Consider the following 27,019-nt stretch of genomic DNA (forward strand, 5'->3'; position numbering starts at 1 on the left):
AAGAGGCCACAGCAGCAAGGGCCTGGGGTGGCACTGGATTACTTTATTGGATGTTACACTCCCCCAGTCTCGGGGTCCCAGGCAATAAGCTGGGGGCAAGCAACAGCTGATACAGGGGGGCAGGTCTCAAGGGAGGATACAATGTTCAGCTAATCAGGAGAACTGGGGATGGAACACAAGGGCAAAGGATACAAGAGAGGAAAACTGCTTGGGACTGGAGGGGTTAACAACTGGATGTGGGAGGAAAGGGTTTGAAACTTGGCAGAAAAGTAGCTAAGTAGCAAAGAGATAAAGGGACACCTGGCTCAATTGAATAATAAAGACAAGTCTGTGTCACTCCAAAAGCAAGGGGGGAAAAGCCCAACAAACTACCAAACAACAAATCAAACAATTACCTGCAAAATAAAACCACACTGTAACATTTGGCGACTCAATTCATAACCCGCTGCACACACAAAAGATGCATGGCACAATGAGCATTAGAACCAAAAGTCCTACTAAAATATAAAACCCTATTTTTAGAAGCTCTTTCCACAATGGAGAAAGATCAAAAAACCCAACCACATCCTCGATCCAAGATCCAGTGATCTCCCCAAGCTTATTTATACTTTCCTCTATCTTTTTGATGTTCTCATGAATTGACTCTGAGTGATTTGTCAGGTTCATGCAGCACATTCCCTCAAATTCCTCACATCCATGTCCATGTGCCAGCAGCAGATAATTGATTGCTGCTCTATTTTGAAGAGTTGACCATCTCACACTGTCAATGTCTTTTAACATATCACTCAGTGCAAGAGGGACGGATTGAGCATGTTTGCTCAACCAACAACCCATGTGGTCCAGTTGGGTCAAGGCCACCCCCAACGTTGTCTGAGGTGAGAAAATCGCAAGGGCAATTCTCCGAGCCTTGTCCCAAGTGTTTACCTCATCATCACAATTTGGACTATACTGTTCCAATGATCTTTTCCCTTTACATTTTTGCTCTTTCAATGATTTCAAATCAGTTGACAACAATGAAATTCTTCCAATGCTGCATGGACCGCCTTTGACATTTGCAGGGATGCCATGCCAAATTCTGTCCCCACAAATGAAAAAGATCCCCTGTGGCAATTGTGCTGGAACTTGGAGCGATGCTTTGGTTGTCGTCTTGGCGTATTTGCACCAAGCCAATGCATTTTTGTGAAAGGCATGATTCGGAATGACATCAATGGTCTTATTTTTTGCTTTTGTCACATCCGAAATTTCAAATCTCATGCAAAGTTCCATTGTCGTGGACCCAAAAATTTCCAATTCCTGAGGTTCAGAGGAAGCCACAGGAAGGAGTTTTGTCCAAGAACACCACTCACTCACAGGATCCATAATGACCTGTGAGACTTTTACAGGAGTGTGTTTTGGAACCAGCCATTTGTCCACTGGTAATCCAACCATGCATGTTGAAAATGGTCTCCCTGGCCTTGAGTGTATCAAGTAAATGCTGTCTAGATTTGCTGCCTGAGCCAAAGCTTTCCAAACGTTCTGTTTTGGTTGGACAATGGGCAAATCCACCCCATTGCTAAAAGCAATAGGTGGAAGAATGAGGCACACAAGCATTACCAAGCTCATGGCTTCACCCTTGGTGAGAAGCTTTGCCATGTTTTTGACACCCAAACCCCAAAAGAAACCCCCAAGTCCTTGTTCTTTTATGTCTTTTCTGAGTCAATATCTAGAGTCTGGTTCTCTTCTGTCTGCGTGCTCACTTCTCTGTTTCCAGGATCAGTGTCTTCTTGCTCTCGAGTCCAAAATGGCTTCACGTGTCGCGTTGACACCCACTTCAGACCTCGCCCTGTGGAAACACAAGCGAAACCCTTGCCCAATGTAATTAATTTGAAGGGACCTTCTATTTGTCCTGTCTCTGGATTTCTGATCAAAACTAAAGGATTCTCCTTTAGTTTTGCCTGAGAGCTGTTCGAAAAGTGTCTTAAAATCGGTGGATTGGGCTCTGGAAGACAAACTGTTGAGAAAATTCAACACATACAATGCCTTGTTCAACCTCATGGCTCCCCCCCTTTTTGTCTATCCAAAAGGGATTCCAGGGTATGATGTGTTTTTTCAATGATTGCTTGACCTGTGGAGGAATATGGAATACCAAATGTGTGTCTGATACCCCACTTTTTCAGAAATTTGTCAAGCACCGTCCCTGTGTATGTTGGGCCATTGTCTGTTTTTATCTCTTGAGGTACACCTAATGATGCAAATGCTTGCAAGAAATGTCAACAGGCATGTTCTGCTGTTTGTTTCTCCTGTATGTGCTGATGCAAAGACTGCTCCTGAAAATGTGTCCACTGAAACATGAACATTTTTCAGCTTTCTAAATGATGGATATTTTGTGACGTCAGTTTGCCACAGTTGAAGACTTTGCAGTCCCCGTGGATTGACTGCTCCTGTGGAAGCAGGTGGCTGCACAAGCTGACAGTCTGGACAAGCACTAATGATTTCCCTCACCTGGCTCTTTGAAAGATGAAAGGATTCCATCAGTGCCTGTGCATTCTGATGAAAAAATGCGTGGCTTAATCTTGCCTGCTCAAAAATGTCCAGTAGGGTTTGTGAAATGGGCATTGTCAACCTGTCTGCTCAAGCATTCCCTTCCGCTAGAAATCCTAGAAGCAGTGTGTGTGCTCTGATGTGAGTGATGAAGTATTTATGTTCTCTGTTTTCTAGCAATATTTTCATGCCTGACAAGTATGAATATAAAACTTGTCTCTTTCAAAAGTGAACCTTCCAATCATCTGACCACACCCGCAACACATCTGTGATCAGATTGAGAAGTTGTTTGAACAAAAACAAGGACCACCCAATAGTACCGCTGCAGAGGCGTGTCCTTGTTGATACTTGGAACTGAGAAGGCAAATCTTGGAGCATCATCTGGATGAAGCAGAATGCTGAAGAAACAGTCCTTGGGGTCAATGACAACAAGCGGCCAATCTCTGGGAATCATCGAGACTGAGGGAAGTCCCAGTTGAAGTGGTCCCATGTCTTTGAGGACTTCGTTGATCTTCCTGAGGTTATGCAACAGTCTCCATGTGCCTGATGCTTTCTTTTGGATGATGAACACTGGAGAGTTCCATGGACTATCTGTTGGCTTGATGTGTCCCATTTGCAGTTGTTCTTGGACCAGGTTTTTCAATGCACTCGACTTTTTTTGCTCAAGCGGCCACTGATCCACCCAAACTGGATCATCTGTTTTCCAGGTCAACTTCAGTGTGGCAAGTGCCACAGCGACCCCACTAAAAATCCACCTCCAGCTTCATGCCCCATTGTGCTAAAAGGTCTTTTCCCCATACTATGATGGGCTTCTGCACAACAAAAGGACGAATGATCGCCATCTGGTTTCCTGATCCTGTGACAACGATAGAATTCTCACTCTGCAGACACAGAGAACTTCCCCCTATGCCTGTGAGGGAACCCAAGGGCGCAATCAAACTCCATTCTTGAGCCAAAAGACGTAGGATATAACTGTGACATCTGCCCCTGTGTCAAGCATTCCTCTGACAATGATTGTTCTTTATCCACAGGTCAACTGACAAGTGAGAGTGGGTCGATCTCGGCCTATATGTTTCACCCATGTGGTATGTACTTCCACCTGTTCCTTTGAAGAAGACTCTTCTTAGTCAAACACCGGCATGACCTGTTCCATGGTGTGTGGTGGCAAATAGCTTTTGCTGCTGGGGTGTTTTCTGCCACAATCAATGGTGGTTGAAGAGCCTTGGCTAAAACCGTCAACTCTTCGTGTTGATTTGCTGATATGATTGAAGGATAAATGACAAGTCCAAGGGTACTACTTCTGTCTTGACCTATTATCAAGAAATCTTGTCTCTTGGGTGAAGCCCTGTTGACACCTGTTGGTATCACTGCGTGACTTCCATCCAAGAAGCACGTTAACTTGGAAGCTGCCAATGTGCACTGTGCTCCTGGTGGGAAAAGTTCTGGGTCACTGTGGATTCTGCTGATGACTTTGCTGAGGGAATCTGTCCGACATTCTTCGATGATTGTCCTGTCTGCTCTTGTGTCATCGCCATCACTTGTGTCGACATGTGCTGATGATGTTGCGCGCTCTTTTTGGTGTTTCCTGGACACGGTAGAGGTTTTCCATCCACATCCGTTTGAGAATAACATTCCTTCGCAAATTGTCTTCCTCTTCTGCATCTTGGACAGAAGTGGCCTTTCTGTCTTTGGCACTTGCATTTGTGCTTGTGGGCAGTTCTTCTTCATGTGTCCAAACGCTCCTCACCTGTAGCATTGTCCTCCAGATGAGTTGCTCTTCTTTTCAATGCTTGCTAGAACTTTGTCCATCTTGTCAATCTTCTCATTCTTTCCATTCCAAAAATTCTTTCCATTTTTTCTCCCAACCATCCTCCCAGTTGTTCTTCCAATTCTCCTCACAATTCCTGCTTCACGATGGATGCAACGTGCTGAGGTGTTCCCACTTTGCTGCATGCCTCTACCATTTCTGCCAAAGAAGGTCGACTGGGCATTGCACTGATGACCCATTGGCAATCCGGATTGGCATTGGCATAGGCAAGACTTTCGATGAGATGTGGTTTCACCGCGTCATCTGTCACTTGTTGATCCACAGCTTGTGTGAGTTGATCTGTGAATGAGGAAAAAGGTTCAATGGGACCTTGTCTGACATTTGTGAATGGGATATCTTGTGTCCTGCTGGAGCAATCTGCAGGATTGCTCTTCGGGCTGCTTCCTTGATGTCATTCAGCACTTGTTTTGGAAGCCTCGCTGCTTGTTGTGTTGGATTGTCATCTGGAGGATCACCTGCTAACTGTGCCACTGTGAGTTTTGTGCTTGGTCCACCTTGGTATCTGAGCCTCAGCTCTGTGAGAGATCTTCTCCATCTTGTGTTCCACACAAGATTCTGCATGTCAGTGAGAATCATTGGCACAAGGCAACTGATGTTATAATGTGTAAAGTCATACATGTTGAAAGTTCCCTTCAGAAGCTGCTTAAAATATTGTGAATTCAGTCCATTGTCTCTGATGACTTCAGCTAATTCTTTAACCACCTCATGATCCAGTCTATCCCACCTTGGATTCTCACCCTGTGCATCATATGTCACTGGCATTGTGATGTCCCCTGAACCTTGCAATAAGTCTTTTTCTTTCCCTAATTCTTTTTTAATATCTGTCCAATCCATTGTTTCAACTTCCACTTCTTCTGGAACCTCAGCTCCATGGGTATCTGCAGGTACAGTGCAGTTGTAGAAGTCATTGGTGTCTCTGAAATCCTCGATTTGATGAAGTCTTCGGCCTTGTTCCTAAATCCGGAACAGGAATCTGAAATTCTCGTGCTTGCGTTCCCGTGGCCATGCTTAAATATCATAGAAGGTATTTGGCTGCACTCCTCAGTACAGTGATTGTTGGCTTCCTGCCTGAAGAACTGGCTGCTGTTGCTGCTGAAAACATCCCTGCTGGAACACCCTCTGAGGCAGCAATGCCTATTGTATCATCCTGTTGTTGTGCCTCATCAAAGTGTCTTGAGCTTCGTGAGATTCAGAAGCTGATGAAAACTCCATTTGTTGTGTTGTACTTGTCTTTGATTTAGATTTCCTTTTCCACGTAGTTGGAAATAAGTGTTGCAATGTTGCAGTCCCGCCACCAGACGGCGCTGTGGCTTGGTCGGGCAGGCCTGGCATGTCCTGCAATGTGGTGACGCCACCACAAGGTGGCGCTGTCGCCCGCCTGGCTGACCGTGATGGCGGCGCGACCGCGATCGGCTCCTGTTCGGCTGACTGCAGCGTTCGCGATTTTGAGTGAGACCGAGACTGTGATTTTTGACTGAGCCAGCAGTTGAGATTGGATACGTGTGTGTCTCCCCGGGACTGGAGAGGTCGGGATCGAAGGGACTGGGACTGGAGGGACGGGAACCGGAGAGGGGGCGGAGCCCCGGGATGTGACCGAGCCCCGAGCACGCCCCTTCCCTGCCCGTGCCGTCACAGGGGAGCGGACCCGCCTCCGACCGCGCTCAGCCGCTCGGGAACGCCTCCTGCCTCCCCTAGACTGACGTCACTGTCTCCTTCCCGTTCCGCCTCCGATGTTTCCCCTCCCGGTTTGATCCGTTCCTGAATCCCCTCCTCTTCCCCCGGCACTGTATCCGCATCCCCACCGGCGCGCGCAATTCCCGCTGGGCTTCTGCCCGCGCTGCGATTCGGGCAGATCTCCGCGTCCCGAATCCGGGTACGGCGTCATCACCGCGCGCCTGCCTACGGGTGCCGGCTGGGACTGTGCAGCTGTCCCGCCGGGCTCGTCCCCGGACGCTGTCGCCGCGGTCTGAGAGCTGTCCCCGGGTGGCTGCGCCACATTTGCCTCGCGATTTCTGCCCCTCGCTCGCGTTTTTTGCACCGCGCCCGTCGAAGCTGCCGCCGGCACCGCGCAAACCGCGTCAGCTCCCGAGTCTCCCACCGGGTCCTTCCCCCCCCCCCCTCGCCGCTGCCCCGCCGCCGCCTGAGGCCGCCGCCCGCGGGACCGCGCCCGCCGCCAGAGAGCTTTGCCCCCTCTGGTCCCACTTCGGCCCCCCGGCCCGACTCTGCTGTTTTCCCTCTCCTGTGTCCCTTTGGCTCCTGCGAATCGGGAGGACACGCCTCTAAAATGGCACAGTCCGATTCCTCGAATTCGCTTGGGGAAATTTCAGCCCTGAGCTCCCCCGGGAGTGAGAGGGTGTCTGAGTCGGAGCCCGAAAAACCTGAAGTATCTGGGGATTCTGGGCGTTTTGGAGGTCCCGTGGGCTTCCGGGGTGATGAGGGAATCGGAGGTGATGAAGTTCCCTCCTGTTCCCCTTTTATGGGAGCTGTTTCTGTTTCCCCTGGGACAATTGGAACAAGAGCCGCCCTCCGCTTCTGCCTCTGCTCCCCTCCCTCTGCCCCTGTGGGAGTTTCAGCAACCTGCTGTTTGGCAACCTGCCCACATCTTGCTGAGGTTGCTTCCAGCATCACCTGTGCAGGTGGTAAAAGTTTCAGTGCCGTTTCATCTGTTCTTGTGGCCGAATGATAAAGATGTCTGTTGATTTCTTGCCAGAATCCCACTTCAAACAATAGACGTGTCTCTGAGTATGGATAATTAGAGTGTACCCATAGCAAAAGATCTCTGAGGTCTTTCTTTGAAATTTCCATCGGGAAATTTCAAGCCTCTGCCACGCCTTGTAAGGCTGACAAAATCCCTAACTGTTCCTGGGAGCATATCCCCCCCCATGTTCTTAATTTTGACCTTCTTACCAAATCCGAGTTGTCGGGGCAGTCTGAAGGTCCAGCTGGAAATGCCAGCAGTTCACAGGAGAGAGGATCCAGGGCACCTTCTGGCTCCCTCCGGACTGTTCTGCTACGAGTCCCTTCGGCAGCAGCTCTCTGGATGGCCTTGAGAGTGGCTGCTGCTTCCCAGGCTGTTCTGGCTGCTTCCCAAGAGGTTTATCAGTGCCCCCTTGGAACGTGCCCAGCCAGGGATGCCAAATCTTGGGTTGCTGTTGGTAATTGCTGCCCTGAGATGCGTAGGATGTCTCTGCACAAATGAAGAACGAGTCTGGACTCTTCACTTTTCGGTCTTGAGGATGTTTATTAATTCTTATCTATAAAATTTTCTTTCTGCCTGGCAGAGATCCGCTCTGCAGGGCAGCCACGAGCGCTCTGACCGCCCCCGAGGCGGTGCTGTCCTTTTATACTACAAACTACGTATATCCTATTTACACTTAATTCCCAATACCTATCACCTATGTTGGACAGTGCACTTCTACTCTAGACCAATCCCAAAGTGCCAACATCCCAGCAGAAAATGGAGAACAAGAAGAAAAAGGAGGAAGGTCAGACATGCCCAGATTCCTCCATCTTGTCCCCATAACCCCTGTACCAAAAATCCTAAAATCTACATTTTCACCCTGTGATCATTTTGTTATTACACTATTCAAACCTGTGTGACCTTCACGTCCTCATACAAAGTTGGCAACTTGCTCCAAGGGTCAAAATCAAATCCCCAGGTGTTCTGGGCAGCATGCCAGGGTCTCCAAGCCCCCCAGTGGGGTCCTCGGCAACTCTGGACACCCAGAGGGATCTACTGAGTTCTGTCAGAGAAGAAAAACACAAAAGTTAACTATTAGGAAAGATATCCATTGGTGAAAGCCTTAAGCCACAACCCTCTGACTAGCTGTGAAATTTAAAATTGAATTAAAGATGTTAAGGTATACCAACTCTCATCTATAATTTTCCATAATAAACATTCCATAGTTTTGGCTCTATAATCAGACTAAACTATCAGGAAAACATTTGCTTAAGTGCTTAGCTTCATTAGAAGGCCAAATCTGGAATAGCAAAAGCATCTATAAAGAATCTGTTTCCTCCTATGCACCATGTAGTGTTTAAAATCTTTCAAGAGCTGGAACATCCACCTTCCTCCTTGAAACATTTACTGTTAAGCTGAACAATGCTTCAGGGAAGCACACACTACTGCTTCCCTCCAGTTGGAGCTGGTGTGCCCCAAACATGACACATGGAGGTAAAATCATTTCCATTTTAAAGCCAACTCAGCCAGTGAGAATTATTTCCATTTTAAAGCCAACTCTGGCCATGAGCTGCTATAGAGATACTCTAATCAGGCAGCCTGCAGTGACCAAACTGATGCAAAGGAATGACACTGCTGCTTCCTCTCAGCTGTTTTAGTTCAGACAGAGGTGGGAAATACAGTTTTTAAATTTACATACTCGAGGCTCGCAATGTGTACAAGCAGAAGTTCAAATAATCTTTAAAGTGAATATAAACAAAAGAATTATTCTTAATTTCCAGTTCAAACCCATGGGAATCAAAAGTGTTCAATGGCCACAAAAAAGGATCCTTTGAAAGATGACAAAACCTTCTACAAGTGTAGAACATTTCAATCTCAGTCAAAAAAACTGCTGAACAGTAATAATGGGTATCAGAGAGAAGAGAGCATCAACTTGCCTTTGTGTTTATATCCATTTCAGATTTCAGTCATCATCTCTCAGAAGAAACTTCTGTCCTGTTATGCAGCAATGGGTAAAATGTAACATTCTTCATAGGAAAGGCACATTCAATTGAATGTTCTTGAGAGCAAGCACAGCTTTTTTATTAATGTCACGTTTGCTGTTATTACATCTGAATGAAAATGGTACTAAACACAAAACTACCAGCGTGCCTCAGTTCCCTGAAGAAGGTTGCACTGGAGATGCCACAGCTGAGGATGCACACAGCCTGCCTGTTTTCTAAGGGCTGGTCAGCACACAACTCAAAGAACTCTGTGCATGAACACGTGGCTTTATTTACGAGAGAAGCATGAGGTGACAGAATATCTGTCTTCAGAAGGAGACCAATATGATCCTTCAGGATAAATGCTCAAACTGTCCCACAGTGTCAGAGGAGGCCAAAAATACTCAAAGGAAAAAGGGAACTACAACAGTGTCCATTTGTGTAATTATTTTCTCAGATTAACCCATTAAATTCCTTGGTAGAGAAGGTCATATTTAGGAATGTTATTGGGATCAATAGGACTTCTCACAATGAGCTTTCCCCGCATTGCTCCACGGTAGATCACTTCAATCAGATCGATAAAGTCTTGCTTTGTTTTGAAGCTTCCCACAAATTTGGTGTGATCTGGAGACCTAAATATAAGCATAAGACAAAGGTAGAATTGTAACATTAAAGTCTTCAGAGAAAAACCACCTAAAAATGTGAAAATATGCCCATATGACATAAGTTCTGATCTGGTCATTCCAAAAGAATGAACTAACCTTGTAATGGCATAGCCAAGTCAGGAATATGCTGTGACCTCCAAAGGTCAAATAGGTACAGTGTTATGTCTGAGATTTTAATAATTTCTTACTATTTCTTGCAGATTCAGATGTATTTCACCCACTTATTGCATCAGGGCATATTTCAAATTACTTCCCTATTTACATCCTTCTGGCTTCCTACAGAATTCTCAAAGCAGATGCTGGTAACAACATTATAGTTTTCAAATGCTACCTCCCCCAGACATGATAACATAGAAAGACTGATAATTCTTACAGACATAATAGACAATGGTAGGATGACTTACCCATAATCAACCTTCATGTGCTGTCCATTGAAGAAAAATACAGTAGATGGAATATAACTGATGTCAAAATACTGGGTGTACACTGGGACATTGTTCACATCCACCAGGTAAATGACTGCCATTTTACTTAGGTCATGAGCTGTTTTTGCAAGCTGCAAAGAGTGAGAAAGGCACATGACAAACAGACTGAGAAACAAGAACAAGAGGGCAGCAAACTTTATAAAGCCTGTTTCTCTTATGTGTTACTAGCTTAAGCAGGTATAGAATATCACATCTTGTCTACCTCAAGCACTTTGTTCAGCCACTACAGTAGTAACACAGATGCTTACTGTGAAAAATGCATGTATTTTATGATTGGCTTTTTGCAAATATTAAAATGAATATTATATGTGTTCTGTTAGAAAGCAATGCTGTATTAATTTTCTTAAACTGTGTTAAATATAGTTTTACGTTATAAAAATTGTTAAAATAGCAACTATGCTATGTAAGATGCTTTGTTTAACAGAAAGGACTTGCAGCGAGATAGCAGCCACAGGACACCTAAATCTTTCAGAGAAAGGGAATTTATTGCCTTCTTATCAGAAGAAACGAACTTCTTCTTGCTTTGGAGGCGCTGTTAGGATTAGAAGGAAAAAGTTGACACTGACCAGACAGAATCCTGTGTTAGAATGGAATTTATGCATCATGTATGAGGTGTATGAATATGCAACAGGCTGTTGTTTTTAAGGGTTAATCCTTTGTTAACGGGTGTCCTTTTTTGGGCTCGCGCTGCCCAGAAAAAGGTACCCGAACATCCGTAACTCTTTGTATTTTATTGTCTCATATTGTCCTCATTCAATTTGTCCCAACTGTTATTACTCTAATTGTGTTACTATTTTTATAACCATTTTATTACTATTAAACTTTTAAAATTTTAAAAACAAGTGGTTGGCGTTTTTCACACTTACTCTTTAAACCTTTTTATAAGTATCGTGTAATTTCATTCTATATTGGTCACCAAACTTTCCATGAGTGCCTATCGTAGCAAAAACATTCTCTTCTATGCGCCAAATATACTTGTACGGTCCGTTAAAAAAAAAAAAAAAAAAAAGAAAAAAAAAAGGTCTTACAATATCATCGAGCTGCAGACAAACAGCATCATTATCTCTTCCAAAACGGAGAACCAAAACCTTCTCAGCGACGCTTTTAATTGCCTGATCCACTTCCCTCTTACAGGTCAGTTTGGGCAGCAGGAAACTCATCGCGACAGATCACGGTCTCCACTAAAATCCCAGCCTTCCAGTTAGGGGAAAAAACAACAAAACAACGCACCATCAAACAACAGCAACCTGCGGGCCGAAAAGAAGCCAAACTTCTCTGTGCTATTACATTTTTTAAAAGGAAAAGGGGGGAGAGAAGAGAGCAAGAGAGAGATCACAGATGAGCAGGCCGGGCTGACAAACCCCTCGGCCCCAGCCGACCGCCTCACGCCGCAGCCCAGCGCGGCGGCAGGGACAGACCCTGCCCGCACCAGGGGCGGCGGCAGCACCCACCGGCAGCCCCCTCGGTGCCCGGGGCTCCCCGGGAACGGAATACGGGGGGGGTTCGGATCACCGCCCGCCGCAGCTCCCGCTGTGGGGCGCACACAGCCCGGAACGCGGCGGTGCATCCGCGGAGCGCCGGGGACGGCCGAGGGGAGCACCGCGGGCCCGCCCCGCGCAGGCGCGGCGGCTCCGCGAGGTGAGCGGCGGTGGCGGCGCGGCCGGGGCCGGGGCCGGCGGTGAGCTCGGGGCACCTCGGGGTCCGCCCGGCCCGGCCCTGCCCTGCCCGACCGAGCGCCGCGGGAGGGAGCGCAGATCCGGCAGGTGCTTCTCCGGGGAGCGGTGCCCCGGAGGCCGCGGGCCCCGCCGGTGTCCCCGGCAGGGCTCGGGGGCACAACGCGGGACTGTGGGGTGGGAGCCTGCGCTCAGCGGCTCGGGTGCTCGTGGGCTGGTTTAAAAGTTGTTAAACATGTGCAGGGCTGCTCCCCTGCAGCCGGCCTCATCGGTGAGTGTCAGAGTATGGATCCAGGCTCTTGTCCGTGGTGCCAGGCCGTGGGACAAGAAGCAATGGGCAGAATCTGAGGCACAGAATTTCACCTGGACGTGAGGAGCAACTCTTTACTCTGCAGGCGTTTGTGCACTGAACTGGCTGCCCAGAGGGGCTGTGGAGTCTCCCTTACTGGAGATATTCCAGACCTGTTTAGACGCAGCCCTGTGCCATGTGCTCTGGGATGGCCCTGCTCGAGCAGACGAGTTGGACCGCATCCATTGAGGCCCCTCCCAGCCTTACACAGTCTGTGATTATGAGTGGGCAGCTAGGCTGGGGAAGTAAGGCAAGTTGTTCAGTCTCTGAAATATCAGTGGAGAGCCTTTCTGTTATTGAGATGAGTTGATGAGTTGCAGTGAATTCATTATAAAAAAGAAAAAAAAAATACTTTCAGTGCTACAAATCTAGGCTCTTCAAAAAGCCTTAGATGGATTCTTGCAGTAATGATGTTAGTGTGAATGACACACTGCTTGGTTCTATCAAAAGCTGTCATCAGGTATTCTGATGGTGTAAGTCTGATGCTTGATATTGACTTAAATGGAGTTCCAGTCATGTAAGTTAATTGAGGAACTGATCCCTTGATTTCTCAGTGCTTCTTTGAGAATTACTTTTGCCAGCAGTTAAATCGTTCAATTTTACATTGAAGGATTTAACTACTTGCACTTACAAATTTTCACATTGTTAGGTTGCTTGGTTGTTCTTGTTTCTTTTATCTTAATAATGGCAGAACATGAGAGGTCAGCCACCAATTTGACCAATTACTGTGTAGTAAAACACATGCCAGGTTATATAAGTTTTCTAAATAATACACTGCTCCTTTTGTGCCTCTTATCTGAGCAGGTACATGTTTACAAACCCAATATTAGATCTAACTTCTTGTTCTGTATATCACATTATTTTCAGTTTATTAGGAAGATTATGAATTTTTATTTTTTAAAAAAAATTTGGAATTAATTCTAGTTTTGTCCAAATCATGTTTCCTCAAGGACTGAAACCCCACTGATGCTCAGTTCAGTAGTGTGCGTAGGCCAGGGAAACTATTAAATGTTCTTGGGTGTGTTTTTCTTTCTGCAGACCTTTCATATGTAAATACAAGTGTGGATAAAATTAATGAGACTGGGGAAATTTATGTCCTCAGCTTTATGAGCCTATGCCAGCTTCACAGACAATTTAGCAAAAAGAAAAAAGATGGTCTTTTCTTGTACTAATTGTTATTCTTCCCTCTCTTCTTCCCGTTTTGACAGGATAGATAAATTACATAAAAATTCTTCTGGTTTGCATGCAGCATTTCACTGACTTTGGTTGTGAAGGCTCATCATATGCTACAGATAACTTGAAGAGATCTTGGACAGTTCTTGAAGGTTGTTTGACTGCATTTTAAATTGCAGTAAGTATAGCTGGTTTAAGCTGTTTTTATTTAGGAATCAGTAAAAAATTCATAATAGAAGGAGGAATTTCTAGCATCCTCCAAGAAGTAACCTGTTGTCTGTCAGTGTTAATAAAAATCTGCATGTGTGTTCTTTGTGTGTGTTCTGTGATTTCTGACAAGTTTTTTTCTCCTCTTATTGGAGTTTGCAGATAAGTGTTGCAATCCAGCACATGCCTAAGTATGCACTCTGCTAACATGCTTCTGAGAAGAATTGTAAGAAGTTCTGTCCTTCCATTTGCCACACAACATGGGATGAAAAAGGATTTGTTTCCACTCAGAAGAACTCTGAGTTTATCACTTTGTCTGAAGCAGGACAAGTCATGTGAACCCTCAGAAAAACTGGATTTGGATGAGTGGAAGAAGGTAATGAAATCTGGGTTGCAAGAAGAGGTCAGTGAGATGGTCTCAGAGCCAAAGGAGCTTTCCAGTTTGGCTGCTGCACGTGAGACTTTGGAGATGTGGAGGCTAGCTGGCAGAGCAGTTCCAGAAAATATGAGTGAAGAACAGCTAAAAACCTTTATGGAGTGTCCTTCTAAGTCAGCCAAAAAGAAGTACTTAAAATATTTGCATCTCAAAGAACTTCACAAGAAAAATGACAAGAGAAAGATGGATGAGAGAAGGGAAAGGAGGCTAGAAGCACAAGATCAAGATTCAAAAACAGAGGAGACCAAGAAGAGTCCATTTGTGTGTTTATGGTCCCGCACCATGGACAAAGCATACAACTGGAGGGCTGCTCAGTCCATGATCTTTGGCCAGCCTCTGGTATTTGACATGTCTTATGAAAAGGACATGTCTGTGCGAGAAGTCTCAAACACAGTGAGGCAGATAGTAATGAGCGAGAGCAGCAATCGGAGATCTGTGGATCCATTCCACATCCACTTCTGTAACTTCAAAGATGATAGCCTCTACCACAGGGAATTCATCAAGAATTATAGAGAGGCCTGGGACAAACTGCTTATCACAGTGACAGACCAGTGCTACACAGAAATCTTTCCCAAGGAGAAGCTCATCTATCTGACAGCAGATTCTCCCAAAGTAATGAAAGCATTTGATCATGATAAGATTTATATTGTTGGGTCAATGGTTGACAAGAGCATTAAAAGAGGAGTCTCCTTAGCACGGGCAAAGCGGTTAGGGCTGGAGACTGCAGCCCTTCCACTGGATAAGTATTTGCTGTGGAGTACGGGTGCCAAAAATCTCACACTGGATCAAATGATGCATATTTTATTAACCTTGAAAGATACAGCTGACTGGAAGAAGGCTCTGGAATTTGTTCCCAAAAGGAAATACTGTGACTTTGTAAACAAGCCTGTAAAGGAATTGAAAAAAACATTAGACCTTATCAGCACACTCAAACTTGGGAAGGGACGGGAAAAAGTAGAAAAGCAATTTGCCAAAAACTACCCCAAGAGGTATAAACTAAAGCAAAAGTAGAGTGATGGGGAGGAAAAAATGAATTTTTTACACACAAACTGTGCCGACTTCTTGGTGCTCTGTTCAGCTTTTAATCTCAGAACGCGTTTTGTTGCTTATGTTTGAAATTACCATCATTAAGAGTTGGGTTTTTTTAATTACTTTAGTAGTCCAGCTGTTTAAATTTATTCACACATAATTGAAATGATGTAAGACAAATTAGATAATCTGTTGTAAAAGAAAAATAACTCTACATGAAGGCTATCAGTCTGTTCCATTGAACTGTGCTTGAGCAAGGGTGATTGTTACTGAATGCAAAGGTCTTCAGACTGCTTTGGAGGCTGTCTACAGTTTTATTCTGTAAGATCACTAAGGTGAAGTAGAAGAGACCTCTCCCATTACTTCCTGAATCATCTTGTGTGCAAATGAATTGACTTTGATAACTGACCTAAATGGTTAAAACCTTGTGTGAGTTTGGGGAACTGCACAATTTATTTCTGGATGTTCTGTCTGACACAAATAAAGTCCCTGTTTGGAAGGAATCAGGCAAATTTCTTGACTGTGCTGAAAAAAAAAAATTAATCTTGCCTACTTTTGGGTAAGACTTTTATCCCAGAGTGCCTGTGTTTTCAGGCCATGTAATGTAGATTTCCCAAAGTGCTGGAACTTCTGAGTTGGTAAACTGTCCTATTAGTAAATAGGAGCAGAGGGCCTTTTAATATTTTTTACAGTTCAGAATACATTGGTGTCTCTCTGGAAGTCTGTGTTCAGGCTGCAGAGCTGCCATGGGCAGCTAAATACAGCTCTGCTGTCTGTGGGATGAGGATGGCTTTCTTTGTGGGGGATGCTGAAAGTCAGTGATGGCAGACGAGGAGTTGGTCACCCACTCCCTGCTGACCTCTTCCCACGTGCTGTTGTAAGGTGGGCATTGGAAGATTCACTACCCCAACACTGCCTGTTGTGAGGGGCAGGGCCTGCAGGCATGGGTCACCTCTGGCACAGGGAAGGACCTGGTTCCTTTCAGCTCTGTGTGGTTGGGAAGTACACAAAGCTTCACCCGAGGGTGGTGGTGTTCCAGGTGGTGCTTGAGAGCTGCCTTCAGCTGCCTGGGAAGGCCTGAAGTGCAAGGACTGGCTGTCTGAGTGCGTGTGCCTCACTCAGGCAGGCTCTCTTTCCTCAAGGGGGGAAGACAACAATGGAGCTACCTGGAACTGTGGAATGGTTTGGGCTGGAAGGGGCCTCATCCAGATCCAAGAGAGAGACTTTGGAGATGTGGGTACCATGCCCCTTCTGTCATTTGCTCTTCCTCCACACACACAGCCTCTTCTGATCTGCAAACTGACTTGTACACTGGCGTGGGGGAGGTGGTGTCACTGCTCACTTGAACTCATGTCACAGAATGTGAAAAACGCTAATCACTTGTTTTTAAAATTTTAAAAGTTTAATAGTAATAAAATGGTTAAAAAAATAGTAACACAATTAGAGTAATAACAATTTGGACAAATTGAATTAGGACAATATGAGACAATAAAACCAAAGCGTTTCGGATGTCAGGGTACCTTTTTCTGGGCAGCGCGAGCCCAAAAAAGGACACCCGTTAACAAAGGATTAACCCTTAAAAACAACAGCCTGTTGCATATTCATACACCTCATACATGATGCATAAATTCCATTCTAACACAGGATTCTGTCTGGTCAGTGTCAGCTTCTTCCTTCTAATCCTAACAGCGCCTCCAAGGCAAGAAGAAGTTCGTTTCTTCTGATAAGAAGGCAATAAATTCCCTTTCTCTGAAAGATTTAGGTGTCCTGTGGCTGCTATCTCGCTGCAAGTCCTTTCTTCTAAACAAAGCATCTTACATAGCATAGTTGCTATTTTAACAATTTTTATAACGTAAAACTATATTTAACACAGTATTTAAGAAAATTAATACAGCATTGCTTTCTAACAGAACACATATAATATTCATTTTAATATTTGCAAAAAGCCAATCATAAAATACATGCATTTTTCACACAGAATCACAGACTGGGTAGGTTGGAAAGGGCCAGAGTGCTCAGCTGGTCCAACCTCCCGAATCAAGCAGGGTCATCCCAGAGCCGGTAGCACAGGGTTGCATCGGGATGGCTCTTAAGATTATCTGCAGTAAGGGAGACTCCATAGCTGCCCTGAGCAGCCTGCCCAGCGCTCGGTCACTGCACAGGAAAGAATTTCTCCCTCATGTTCAGGTGTAACTTCTGTGCCTCAGTTTCTGCCCCTTGCCTCTTGTCCCATTGCTTGGCACCACCTCCACCCGCTTTAGCTATTCGTACCCACGCGGAGGCAGTGAGGCGATGCTGTTTGTGAATCACGGCAGGCATCGTTAAACCACGCGCACCGAGGAGGGCGCGGCAGCGACGTGCTTCCTTGGCACCCCCGGGACGCCGAGGCTGAGGGTGCGATGCCGGCAGTGCCGGGGGGCGGCTGTGATCCCCCGGCTTTCCCCGGGGGAGGGAACGGAAGCCGTGCCCACGTGCGCGGCGGGCCCTGACGGCCGCCATTCAGACGGGCGCCGCTCGGCGCGCTCCCGCTGCCCCCTGCGCGCTCCCGCCGTTCCCCCCGCGCCATCTCCGCGCGCCGCAGGGGCGGGGCCGGCCCGGCCGCGAGCGGGGCCTCGCGGGGGCGGGCCCGAGCGGCGCGCGTGCGCGGCGCGTGAGGCGGTGGAGGAGGCGGGGGAAAATGGCGGACGGCAGAGCCGAGGGGGAGAAGGCGAAGCGGCCGCAGCCCGCAGGAGGTGAACACGTAGCGCCTCTCGCCGCGGGGCTGTGGGGTGGGAACGGGCTCTGGGCCGGTGCAGCGGGGGTGGGGCGGTCCGGGTGTGCCTCAGCCGGCCGTGAGTTGCCCGGCCCTGCGGGGAGAGTGGGTGGCCTGGGCCTGAGGGGGCTGCGCTGGGGAGAGGCCAGTGGCGCCTGCTGGGCTCAGCTCTGCCGGCGCTTTGGTAAAAACACACCCGCTGCTCCTTGTCCGGGCAAATGCGCTGTTTCTCTCTCGTAAAAATGCACGGAGTACTTGCTCCGTGTTCTGAGAGAAATATGACTGTTGCTGTCTGCAAGGATGAACATAGAGCCTTAAAGATTAACTTTCAACAATTCTGGTACCTTTTTTATAAATGAATGTTCACTCTCAGTGAATATTCTTTAATTGCTCTTTTAAGCATTTGGGGATTTTTTTGCTTGGCAACAATCTGTAAGTTTGCTGTTTGGTCGTATAGTATTTATATTATTACTGGACATTCCTGTAATTTCTGCAGTATTTGGTTCGAAAATTTTAATGTTTCTTCTTTCTTCCCTTAAAGTTGAGAGGACAATGTCTTTGCAAAGATAAAGCTTTTCTTTCTTGGTGTATTTCCTTTTTTTTTTTTTTTTTATTTAGTTGGGTTTTAGTGGGTTTTTTTGTTTGTTTTCATATATGTGTAAGGAGAGGGCACTTCTCAGATCTGGTGAAAAATGAAATCAGGCTTGTAAACCAATCAGGATAGCTTTAACATTGAATGTTATTTCTCATAATCGCTGACATTTGAAGAGTATTGATTTTAGATAGTTCCTTGACTCTTGGTTCTCTGTTGGGCTTTGGTGGCTTTTTGGTTTTTAGTTTTTGGTGGTGGTATTGGGTGTTTTTTGTGTTAGTAATACAGTAACTGGACAGCATCAGCCCATCAGTAATTCCTGCTGTCCTGTGTGCTGAAACATGATCTGAATGACTTGAGGTACCTTGGCCCTAAGGAAGAATAGCTGTTCCCTGAGGATTTTTGAAAGCAATTTGCAGTTCTTAGCTTTTGGGGCTTATCTGAAAATTAATTTAGCTGTGACGGGTTTGTTCCCAGGGACAGCAGATCCTGAAATGCTGTGCAGCTGGCACTGTCACTCTTGTCACCTCAGCCACCTGGGCTGTGGAAGTGTCCCCTCCTCATGTGGCTCGGTGATTCACATGAGTAAAACTGGCTGTGAAGGAGGACAACTCTTCATGTCTGCAATCCATGGGAAGGGCACTAGCCAGTCTGGTTTGGAAATAGTGCTGGTGCTTTCTGGAGGTGAAATATGACCTGCAGGAAATGATAAAGCAGCCTTGAGATCTTGGAATATACCTATGGGCTGGCAGGGGAGGTGGTAGAGACCTGTTTAATGGTTAATATGCCTGAGTTTCTGTTTCCTGCAGAAATCCAACAGCACAACAGCTCCCTCCCCACCTTCCCCAGTTGTCCTGTGCCCCTGACACTTTTGACAAACAGCCAGAGTGTTTCTCTCAGCAGTCTGGTGTTCATCCTTTGGCAAGCCCAGTAGAAATGACACTCAGAGTGCAGTGCTGCTAGGAGCTGATTCTGAGAGAGGTGCTCTTTAGGGTTTGGTGAGAAAACAGATATGGGTGGATTGTATTAGCTTCATCTTGTGCCCAGCAGTATTTGAAATTTGCTCTTTTAAGAAGTAAGCTGTAAGCATGGTGTAGTAACCTTCAAGCTAGCACTAGCCTAGGCCCTGGTTCCCTGTGCCCTGAATTTTGGCTGCTATGGATTTTGTGTATTATGGAAAAGAAGACTTAGCTCTGCAATTCCAGCATTTTTAGGGCCAGTGAATCTTCTACCTAGCCTTGAACCAGTCTCCAGTGTACTGAGGCTGCACCTGGAGCACTGTTTGATGTGATTTTATGCACTAACAATGAGGATGCTCTCATAGTCTCTGCAGACTGCTGTTTGATAAACTCTGCTAAGACAGCCACCAGTACCCAAGGTCACTTGTGTAAATTTTGGTTGTTTCTCTTTCCTCCTTTGTTTTGCATTTTTATATCTATATTTTCTGGATCAAATTTCTAGTAGCATTTTTAATACAGTCAGACTGATTAAAGTTACATTTTTTTTGTGATCTGCCAGGAATGATGAAATCCATTTTGGTTTCAATCACTTATTGATACCTGGAAGAGTGGGGTAGAACTGGTATATTCTGCTGCTTCTGATTTGGGAAATAGCAGACAAATATATAAATATATAGATATATAGATTGAGTCCCTAGTTTTTCTCTTTCCTGATGTTGTTTGCTTCTTTTTTTTTTTTTTTTTTTTTCTCAGAGCTACAATCTTGTTGGCCCCCAGTTCAGACTTTCTTCTCTCCCATTGCTCCACCTTACCTAGCAGCTTTTTGCATTAGCGGTGCAAAGAGCTTTTCCCCCGATGGTCGGAATCTGCTGTGCACGGGAGGTGCTGTTCTGCATTTGGTGTGATGAGGAACCTGTGCTGGCTCCAGCAGCTTTAAACTGCTGCTGTGAGCACTTCCCTGGCCATTCCTTAGTGTGGGTTTGTTTTCCCCCTCCTGCTGCTGCAGTGCCTTGCTTATGGCAGCAGCAGGGCAGTGTCTTTTTGCTGAAGCGTTTACTCTGTTCAGTGTGAGTTTTCCAAGGACACCTTTGTCCCTTGGTGTAGCTGCAGAAGCTGGTTTTATAGGAATGGAAGTGTTGCTTGAATGTTTTTTCTCTGTGGATCACTGTTCAGCTGCTGTGTTTTCCATGGCTGTACAGAAGCAGAAAAGAGGAAATCTATATATTTGCTTTTTTAGTGCTGATTCCTTGCTCAGCAGAGCTTGGCAGATTTATCACAGATGAGATGCGGACAAGCAGTGACTTGAAAGATGATTGAGCCAGCCAGCCTCACTGTAGGCACTCCCATGGTTTTAGGGTTGTGCCAGACAAGCCTAGAGACTGGCATGGACATGATTTTGTAGAAATTTAGTAGAATTAATTTTACCTTAGATTATCTGCTCTAGATTTGGAATTGGGATTCCAATTATGAAAGCTTATCTGTGGCAACTTAAAAAACTTTTTAAAAAGAGTTAGTCATCTACCTTTTATTTATTACATGAAATTTGACTTCCATACTAAATAAAGAGATGGTGCTTCAAGATTGTTTTCCTGGCTCATACAAGAAGTTCTTTACAAGTAGTGAAGTGCTTGCAGTTTCTTCTCCTCTTTGTGTTTTGCTGTCCACTAAATATACATTGGTGGAAACTGCTGTCACTAAAAACACCTTACCTATTGCACCCAGAGTATAATGCTTTTTGAGGTTGCTGCTCCCATCAATCTGCTCAGTAAAAGTAGCTCATCTTGGTAAGTTGTTTCGACTTCACCAGGACCTGAAGAAGAGGCAGAAAAACCTGTGAAAACTAAGACTGTTTCTTCCAGTAATGGAGGAGAAAGTTCGAGTCGCAGCGCAGAGAAACGGGCAGCTCATGAAGAAGCTGAAGACTTCGCCACAAAGCCTGCTCCTGCCAAAATGTCCAAGTTTGGATTTGCCATAGGCAGTCAGACAACAAAGAAGGCATCTGCAATATCCATCAAACTGGGAGCAAATGTAAGTTTACTGAGGGGCTTTTCATTTTAGGGAAAAGGGAAGTGCTTTGAGGAGGCTTCCTTGCAGAGGAAACCTGGAATTCCCGTGGGGGTAACTTGGGTAAAGCTTAACTTGGCCAGCTGGTCGTGCATGTGTAAGTACTTCAAGGTGATTAATAACAGGTCAGCAGTCTCAGGAATCATAAGCCTTGATTGAAATGGACTGTAGATCTTTGAACATGCAGAATAATTTTATAATGAGATTTGATAAATCAGTAATTTCCTGAGGGAAATGAGGAGACTTGTTAAGCAGTTCAGGCTACTTTGAAATGAGTGCTGGGAGCTTCATTGCATAGGATGCTTAAAGATGGAAGAAAGCATCTAGATGGCTTAATAGGTTGTCTTCCACTCTAAAGATCTTATTTTAGCATGGGGAGTTGTAGCATATTTCCATGACTTTGCCTGTTCTTTGCAAGGTCAGTGTGATTTATTTGTGTTAAATGCAAGTGATGGAGCTTTGTTACATAGGTTTCTAAGAATTCTGATCCCCTTGATTGTCCAACACAAGGTATCCTTGTGCTTGTTCAGATGGGAATCTGATGACTGTACTTCCAGAGTAGTCCTCCCCTGGCTTGGCCAAGGACAAGGCAGGGCTGCCTCTCTGTTTAATACAGTTCATTTACATTTCCCACCTCTCACTGTGATGGATACCTTGTAAGTAGCTGTCTGCACCAAATGCAAACTGTGATCACGAAAGGCTTGCACTGCAATGCCAGCATTTTAGAAACCTGCCGAGGATTAAAAGGGTGCTCTGTTATTTTGACATGGAAAGGAGATGTGGGCTGGCAGCATTCTAGGGTATAAATGCAGCCAGGTCAGCTCAGACTTTGGGAAAATGGACAAGGCTTCCTTCTCTGGGCCTCTGGCATGCTTCAGTTTCTCATGTCCTAAGTGGCAATAAATTTGGCTCAGGATTTCTGCTTCACTCAACTTAGTGGGTGACAGACAGTGCTGAAATTTACCTGTTTCTCCTCAGTCATTTTTGCTCCCCTAGGACATTCCCCATTCCTTGGGCACAGATGCTTTAAAAATGGTGTGGAATTGTGCAGTATCAGTGAGGAACAGCTGTAGGCAGTTGCATAAGGGCTCTGCTGCAGTAGCAGCTTCTAGGAGTGTGTAGTAAAGAATTACCAGTAAAATGCAGAAAGAACTGTATGAGATTGATTTAGTACTATAGTAGCAATCTGTTACTAGCTATTTGTTTTTTTCTCAGTGGTGTTGAAGTAACTCTTGGTACCACTGTTGTAGCACACGTAGCAGTTGTGAGTTTGACAGCTTCCTCCACTTTAAATAGAGGAATAAAAATTAGAAATAAAATAAATAGTCTTTAAAGGAACTTATATTAATCAGACTGTTCTAGATACTGATAGTAGTTTAAAAGGATAGAATTGTTTTAAGCCAGAAAGCTGTCACGTTGTTAAAATAGAAGAAAAAACTTATTCTTTTTTTTTCTGACATTGATGGATAAGAATATCCCAAAAGAATAATGGAAGTAGTGACACAGTAAAATTTTGAATACCACAAGTTGTTCAGGTTCTGTTTTAATTGTTCATGCCATGCCCCACTGGCTGAGTACCCCTGCAGTGTGCTAGAAAGTGAAGACCTGCATGTGGGGAGTTGTAATATGAGAGGGCTCAGCTTGCTGCTCAGTGATCACACATAAATGAGCAGTCATTTTCCTTTGTCATTAGAGAATCCTTCATGTGCTTGATTCAGACAAAAACTTTTCCCCTGGTTGCCCATTTCAGTGAAGATCTTTGATTTAATTTTACCAAAATACTTTAAAAGCCAAGGTTTTCTGAATTAGTAGACTAATGTTACTTGTGCATTTTGTCTTTTCCAGAAGCCTAAAGAGCCTGTTCCAACCCTGGCTCCAAAAACCCTTTCTGTAGCAGCAGCTTTCAACGAAGATGAAGATGTGAGTAATAAGGCAGTGATGAGCACAAAATACCATTGGTGTGGTAGGCAGGGAGAGTGGGTTATTTATGGTTCTTAACATAAATGTCAGGAATTTTCAACCTAGAAACATCTCTTTTGGCTCTGATTAAGAATGCACAATAGCTCTGTGTTGGTTCAAGAAATCATTAAAATGTTGATAACTTCTCCCTGAAAATAAGATGCACAGCATAATTTGAATTAATACTTGCTTTCTCTAGGCTTGATTAGGGGGAGGCAAAGGAAAGTTGTGCATCTGGTTTGCTAAATATTTTGTTGTCATATTACTGCTCCTTCTCTCATGGAGCTGAACAAAGGAGTTTGTGTTTTGTCCTGTAGCTGTGTAGGACCTGCAGTGTGTGCAGATCCCTTGGCTGTCCTGCAGGGCAGAGTGCAGCCTCCGTGTCCCTCTCTGACCTCCTTTGTCCCCGCAGAGCGAGCCCGAGGAGATGCCCCCCGAAGCCAAGATGCGCATGAAGAACATCGGAAGGTAGGGCAGCTTTGAGCTCTGCTGTGCACCAGGGCCAGTGAGGAACCCCTGCCCAGCTCAGGGCACATCCTGAGCATGCTTTGAGAGTACAAGGAGGCAGCATAGGTTAAAGGAACATTTCTCCAGAAACAAGATTTTCAAATTTTAGCCTGTCATCCACAGGCTAAAAGTACTACATTTGCATTTGAACTTTGAATCTTATTTACATCTTTTCAGGAAGAAATTGAGTCTGCATTAAATAGAAACTCTTTTTTTTTTCCTTGTTGCAATAGGTAGGAATTCCTGTTTGTCTCTACCTTGTTGTTTTTTTTTTCCCTGGTTCTCCCTTTTATAAATTCCCTTGAAGTAGGTAGTCTGATCACATTTTTAAACTCATGTGCAAGTTGAAGATAAGAATCATCTCTCAGAAAGACAAAGAATTGCTTCTTTACTTTATAATAAATAATTTAATTCTTCTGCTTGTCACAGATTTAAGATGGTAAGGGATCAGTCCTAAAATGAGTAGGGATCTTTTCAGAGGAGGCTTCACTTAAATTAGGGATGAATTTTGAGAATTTGTATTTCAGAGGTGCTAATCATGATAGACTGCTTTTAAAGTCAGTCACTCTGAAAGTTCTTTAGTTTGGTGGTTTTTCTTTTTTCTCCAGTAACAAATTTAGATCCTCAGTTTCTTAATCTTTGAAGCTGGCAGCAGTTACTGCCACTGCCACGTCCTCTCTTGCCCCATCTCATTGCTGTATTTTGACATACTGGGTACAGATCACTTCTGTGGCCAGCTTACAGTTGCTAATAGTGAGGGCTCCTGATGTCACAGAAGGAAATTTGTGTGGTAGAGGGCAGACTGGGCTTGAAGTTGGCATTTTCAGTGTGACATGGCACAGTCTGCTGTAGTTGAGCTGGCTTTCTCAACTGCTCTTGTTTCACTTTTCACAGGGATACACCAACCTCAGCAGGACCAAATTCGTTCAATAAAGGAAAGCATGGATTTTCTGACAACCAGAAGCTATGGGAACGAAATATAAAATCTCATCTTGGAAATGTCCATGACCAAGAAAATAACTAAATGATGTGGATTACAAATTGGGTGTTTTGGGGGGAGGGGAGGGTGTAACATTAAAGGAACAGTTTCCTTTTTTAAGAATGGTATGAGACTATCTTTGGAGCCACTTTTTTAAGACTTTGAGTGGTACACTAATAAATGAGTTTGAAATTAGAGGTAATTTATGTTTTGTATACAGATTTCAAGGCATTTGCTAATTTTGTAGTTCATGTGATTAGTTTCAAAAGGTTACAGATAATAAAGAAATTGGAGTGGTACCTTTTTAAGATAATTTTTTTTTTGTCAGTGATTAAATAAGGTGGATGAAAAAGGTTACTGTCTCTTTAATCAGGTTAAAATTGAATGCTCTTGCATTCTCACTTCTGGCTCCCTCTTCATAACAGGAGAAACAGCTGACTCCTATGAATTCTGCTAAAGAGAGTGAGCATTGTCTTGTACTAGGAAGTGTTACTGGACTATTACTTTGAATATAATCTTACACAGGAAATAGTAAGAACTTGGATTTTTTTTCTCCCTGCAGTCACCTTTTGTTAAGTCTCTGCAAATAGGAATTATGTTGCTCTGAGTGGCTGTGGTAACTTAGCTCTGATTTTGTTTAAAACTTCATGTAGGGTGTGTAACCTTCAGTGGCCTGTTCTGTCCTAAGGAAATGGGCCTTGTCTGTATATTAGATACAGTCTGTAAAGAATATTCATTACAAAGGTAAATCAGTATTTTCAGTGTGCTCCTTTTAAACCATTAGCCTTGAGTAGTGCTTGTTAGCATTTCCTAGTGGTACACAAAAGCCACCACCAAAAATATGAGCTAATGTACATTAAGCTTCACCTTTGATTGAAATATTTTTCTTTACTATGCCTAGAAGGAATAAAAGCCACACCAAAAATCAGTAACTCACTGCTTAAGTATGAAAAATCTAAGATGCACTTTCCCTGTCTTGCCATTTAAGACAAAATGCCTTGATGCCTATGACCTCGGTGGACACTATCAGGTCAAAGAAAGCTGCATCTGCAGTCCTGATGTTCTAACAGGTATCAGCTTCAGAAATAAAACTTGACCTTTTCCTGCCTGTCTTCCTTTTGCAGTGATTTTCAGCAGTGACATGAATCTGGTCAGTTAATTTCTTAGCTTCCATACTGCAGGACAGTGCTGGGGGATTTCAGTGCTAGCAATGGCCATCTAAATTTCAGTCTAATTTAGATTGTGTATTTGTAAAAACATTTTATTAACAGAACTGGTTAAATAGAACATTATGAACAGCAATAGCACCACCTGCCCCACCAGCAGCACCTCCCATACCCCAAATAAGCATAAAGTTCTTTTTAAACTCCAATACCTGATAGTGTCAACACTAAATTAATTTCAGCTGGAAAATGGTTGTAGCATTCAATACATTAGTTGCTTTCATCCTGCCTCTAAAACTGTCTTCTTGCTAAAGTTGAACTTGCAAGTGCAGAAAGGAAAGTGCATCTTGAAATGTATTTTTTTATTATTATTATTATTATTATTTTAGGAAAGCTCTGACCACTTAGACTTTTGAGTTTGTAAGTTCTAAAAATATTTTTTTGTATTTTTGTATTGTATGTGTAATCTCTTTTCTTTTGAAGTCTGATGCAGTTGAATACCTGTAACTGTTTTCTTTTAAAAGCCTTGTTATAAACTTAACATAAAAATGTATACATTATTTTTCTTCCATAGCAGAAATACTTGGTTTATTTAAAACACACTTTCAAAACTGATTTTCAGGACTTCCAAAACCAATTTGGGCATTACTGGAACTAGGCAAGACAAACTTTTCACTTATTTTCATCACATGTGGTTATGTTTGTCTAAATAAATCCCTTTAAGATAGTGGTAATCCATAGTGAATAGCTATTTTCTTGTGCTCCTCAGTAGCTGGTTCATGCTATATCAACCACTTGTATAGGAACAAAGCAAAACAGAACTTCAAATAAGAATGACTCAGAGATCTATTCCTTGTTTTAATTAACCTACCACTACTTTCTTTCACATCTTTGAAGTAGATGTTCATACCAGAATCTCCTTGTTCTTCAAAATCATTTAGGAAATTGCTAGGCAGAAGAGCAGATATGCTATGAAATACCTTCCATGCAACTGAGAGAGCAAAAATTATCTTCTTA

The 27,019-nt window shown here is 44.3% G+C and overlaps 4 protein-coding genes across 7 annotated transcripts; 2 read left to right on the top strand and 2 right to left on the bottom strand.

The window, feature by feature from the left end:
* Positions 1–33: 33 nt before the first annotated feature.
* On the bottom strand, positions 34–8,320 carry LOC131572457 (uncharacterized). Of its 2 annotated transcripts, none has more exons than XM_058825636.1 (2): positions 7,256–8,320; positions 34–1,822 (listed from the first exon to the last, which is right to left on the bottom strand). In XM_058825636.1, exon 2 carries the CDS (start codon positions 1,630–1,632, stop codon positions 436–438), a length of 1,197 nt encoding a protein of 398 aa, XP_058681619.1. In that variant the 5' UTR covers positions 1,633–1,822; positions 7,256–8,320; the 3' UTR covers positions 34–435. The 2 variants fall into 2 exon arrangements, with proteins under 2 accessions (XP_058681619.1, XP_058681621.1); XM_058825638.1 differs by lacking the exon at positions 7,256–8,320 and adding an exon at positions 2,841–3,029.
* A 506-nt stretch (positions 8,321–8,826) lies between these two features.
* On the bottom strand, positions 8,827–11,741 carry TXNL4B (thioredoxin like 4B). The gene is made up of 4 exons (XM_058825639.1): positions 11,612–11,741; positions 11,189–11,354; positions 10,080–10,231; positions 8,827–9,642 (listed from the first exon to the last, which is right to left on the bottom strand). The coding sequence occupies exons 2-4, from the start codon at positions 11,318–11,320 to the stop codon at positions 9,477–9,479; spliced, it is 450 nt and encodes a 149-aa protein (XP_058681622.1). The 5' UTR covers positions 11,321–11,354; positions 11,612–11,741; the 3' UTR covers positions 8,827–9,476.
* A 52-nt stretch (positions 11,742–11,793) lies between these two features.
* TRMT10C (tRNA methyltransferase 10C, mitochondrial RNase P subunit) lies at positions 11,794–15,522 on the top strand. 2 transcript variants are annotated; one of them, XM_058825346.1, is made up of 3 exons: positions 11,794–11,923; positions 13,391–13,533; positions 13,718–15,522. In XM_058825346.1, the coding sequence occupies exon 3, from the start codon at positions 13,756–13,758 to the stop codon at positions 15,007–15,009; it is 1,254 nt and encodes a 417-aa protein (XP_058681329.1). In that variant the 5' UTR covers positions 11,794–11,923; positions 13,391–13,533; positions 13,718–13,755; the 3' UTR covers positions 15,010–15,522. The 2 variants fall into 2 exon arrangements, with proteins under 2 accessions (XP_058681329.1, XP_058681330.1); XM_058825347.1 differs by having other exon boundaries at positions 11,906–11,923; positions 13,432–13,533.
* Positions 15,523–17,691: 2,169 nt separating this feature from the next.
* Positions 17,692–26,575, top strand: PCNP (PEST proteolytic signal containing nuclear protein). 2 transcript variants are annotated; one of them, XM_058824464.1, is made up of 6 exons: positions 17,701–17,759; positions 20,084–20,212; positions 21,138–21,358; positions 23,240–23,314; positions 23,766–23,821; positions 24,755–26,575. In XM_058824464.1, exons 1-6 carry the CDS (start codon positions 17,705–17,707, stop codon positions 24,882–24,884), a joined length of 666 nt encoding a protein of 221 aa, XP_058680447.1. In that variant the 5' UTR covers positions 17,701–17,704; the 3' UTR covers positions 24,885–26,575. The 2 variants fall into 2 exon arrangements, with proteins under 2 accessions (XP_058680453.1, XP_058680447.1); XM_058824470.1 differs by lacking the exon at positions 20,084–20,212 and having other exon boundaries at positions 17,692–17,759.
* Positions 26,576–27,019: the final 444 nt, after the last annotated feature.

Source organism: Ammospiza caudacuta, chromosome 2 (assembly GCF_027887145.1).
Source record: "Ammospiza caudacuta isolate bAmmCau1 chromosome 2, bAmmCau1.pri, whole genome shotgun sequence".
Lineage (NCBI taxonomy): Eukaryota > Metazoa > Chordata > Aves > Passeriformes > Passerellidae > Ammospiza > Ammospiza caudacuta.

Coding starts and splice junctions, on each gene's coding strand:
- TRMT10C (XM_058825346.1), top strand. CDS start 13,756: ATGCACTCTGCTAACATGCTTCTGAGAAGAATTGTAAGAAGTTCTGTC.
- LOC131572457 (XM_058825636.1), bottom strand. CDS start 1,632: ATGGCAAAGCTTCTCACCAAGGGTGAAGCCATGAGCTTGGTAATGCTT.
- TXNL4B (XM_058825639.1), bottom strand. CDS start 11,320: ATGAGTTTCCTGCTGCCCAAACTGACCTGTAAGAGGGAAGTGGATCAG. Junction 10,232..11,188: donor GTCTGCAGCTCGATGATATT/GTAAGACCTTTT, acceptor CACTCTTTGCAG/CTTGCAAAAACAGCTCATGA. Junction 9,643..10,079: donor CACATGAAGGTTGATTATGG/GTAAGTCATCCT, acceptor GCTTATATTTAG/GTCTCCAGATCACACCAAAT.
- PCNP (XM_058824464.1), top strand. CDS start 17,705: ATGGCGGACGGCAGAGCCGAGGGGGAGAAGGCGAAGCGGCCGCAGCCC. Junction 20,213..21,137: donor GAATCTGCTGTGCACGGGAG/GTGCTGTTCTGC, acceptor CGACTTCACCAG/GACCTGAAGAAGAGGCAGAA. Junction 23,822..24,754: donor CGCATGAAGAACATCGGAAG/GTAGGGCAGCTT, acceptor CACTTTTCACAG/GGATACACCAACCTCAGCAG.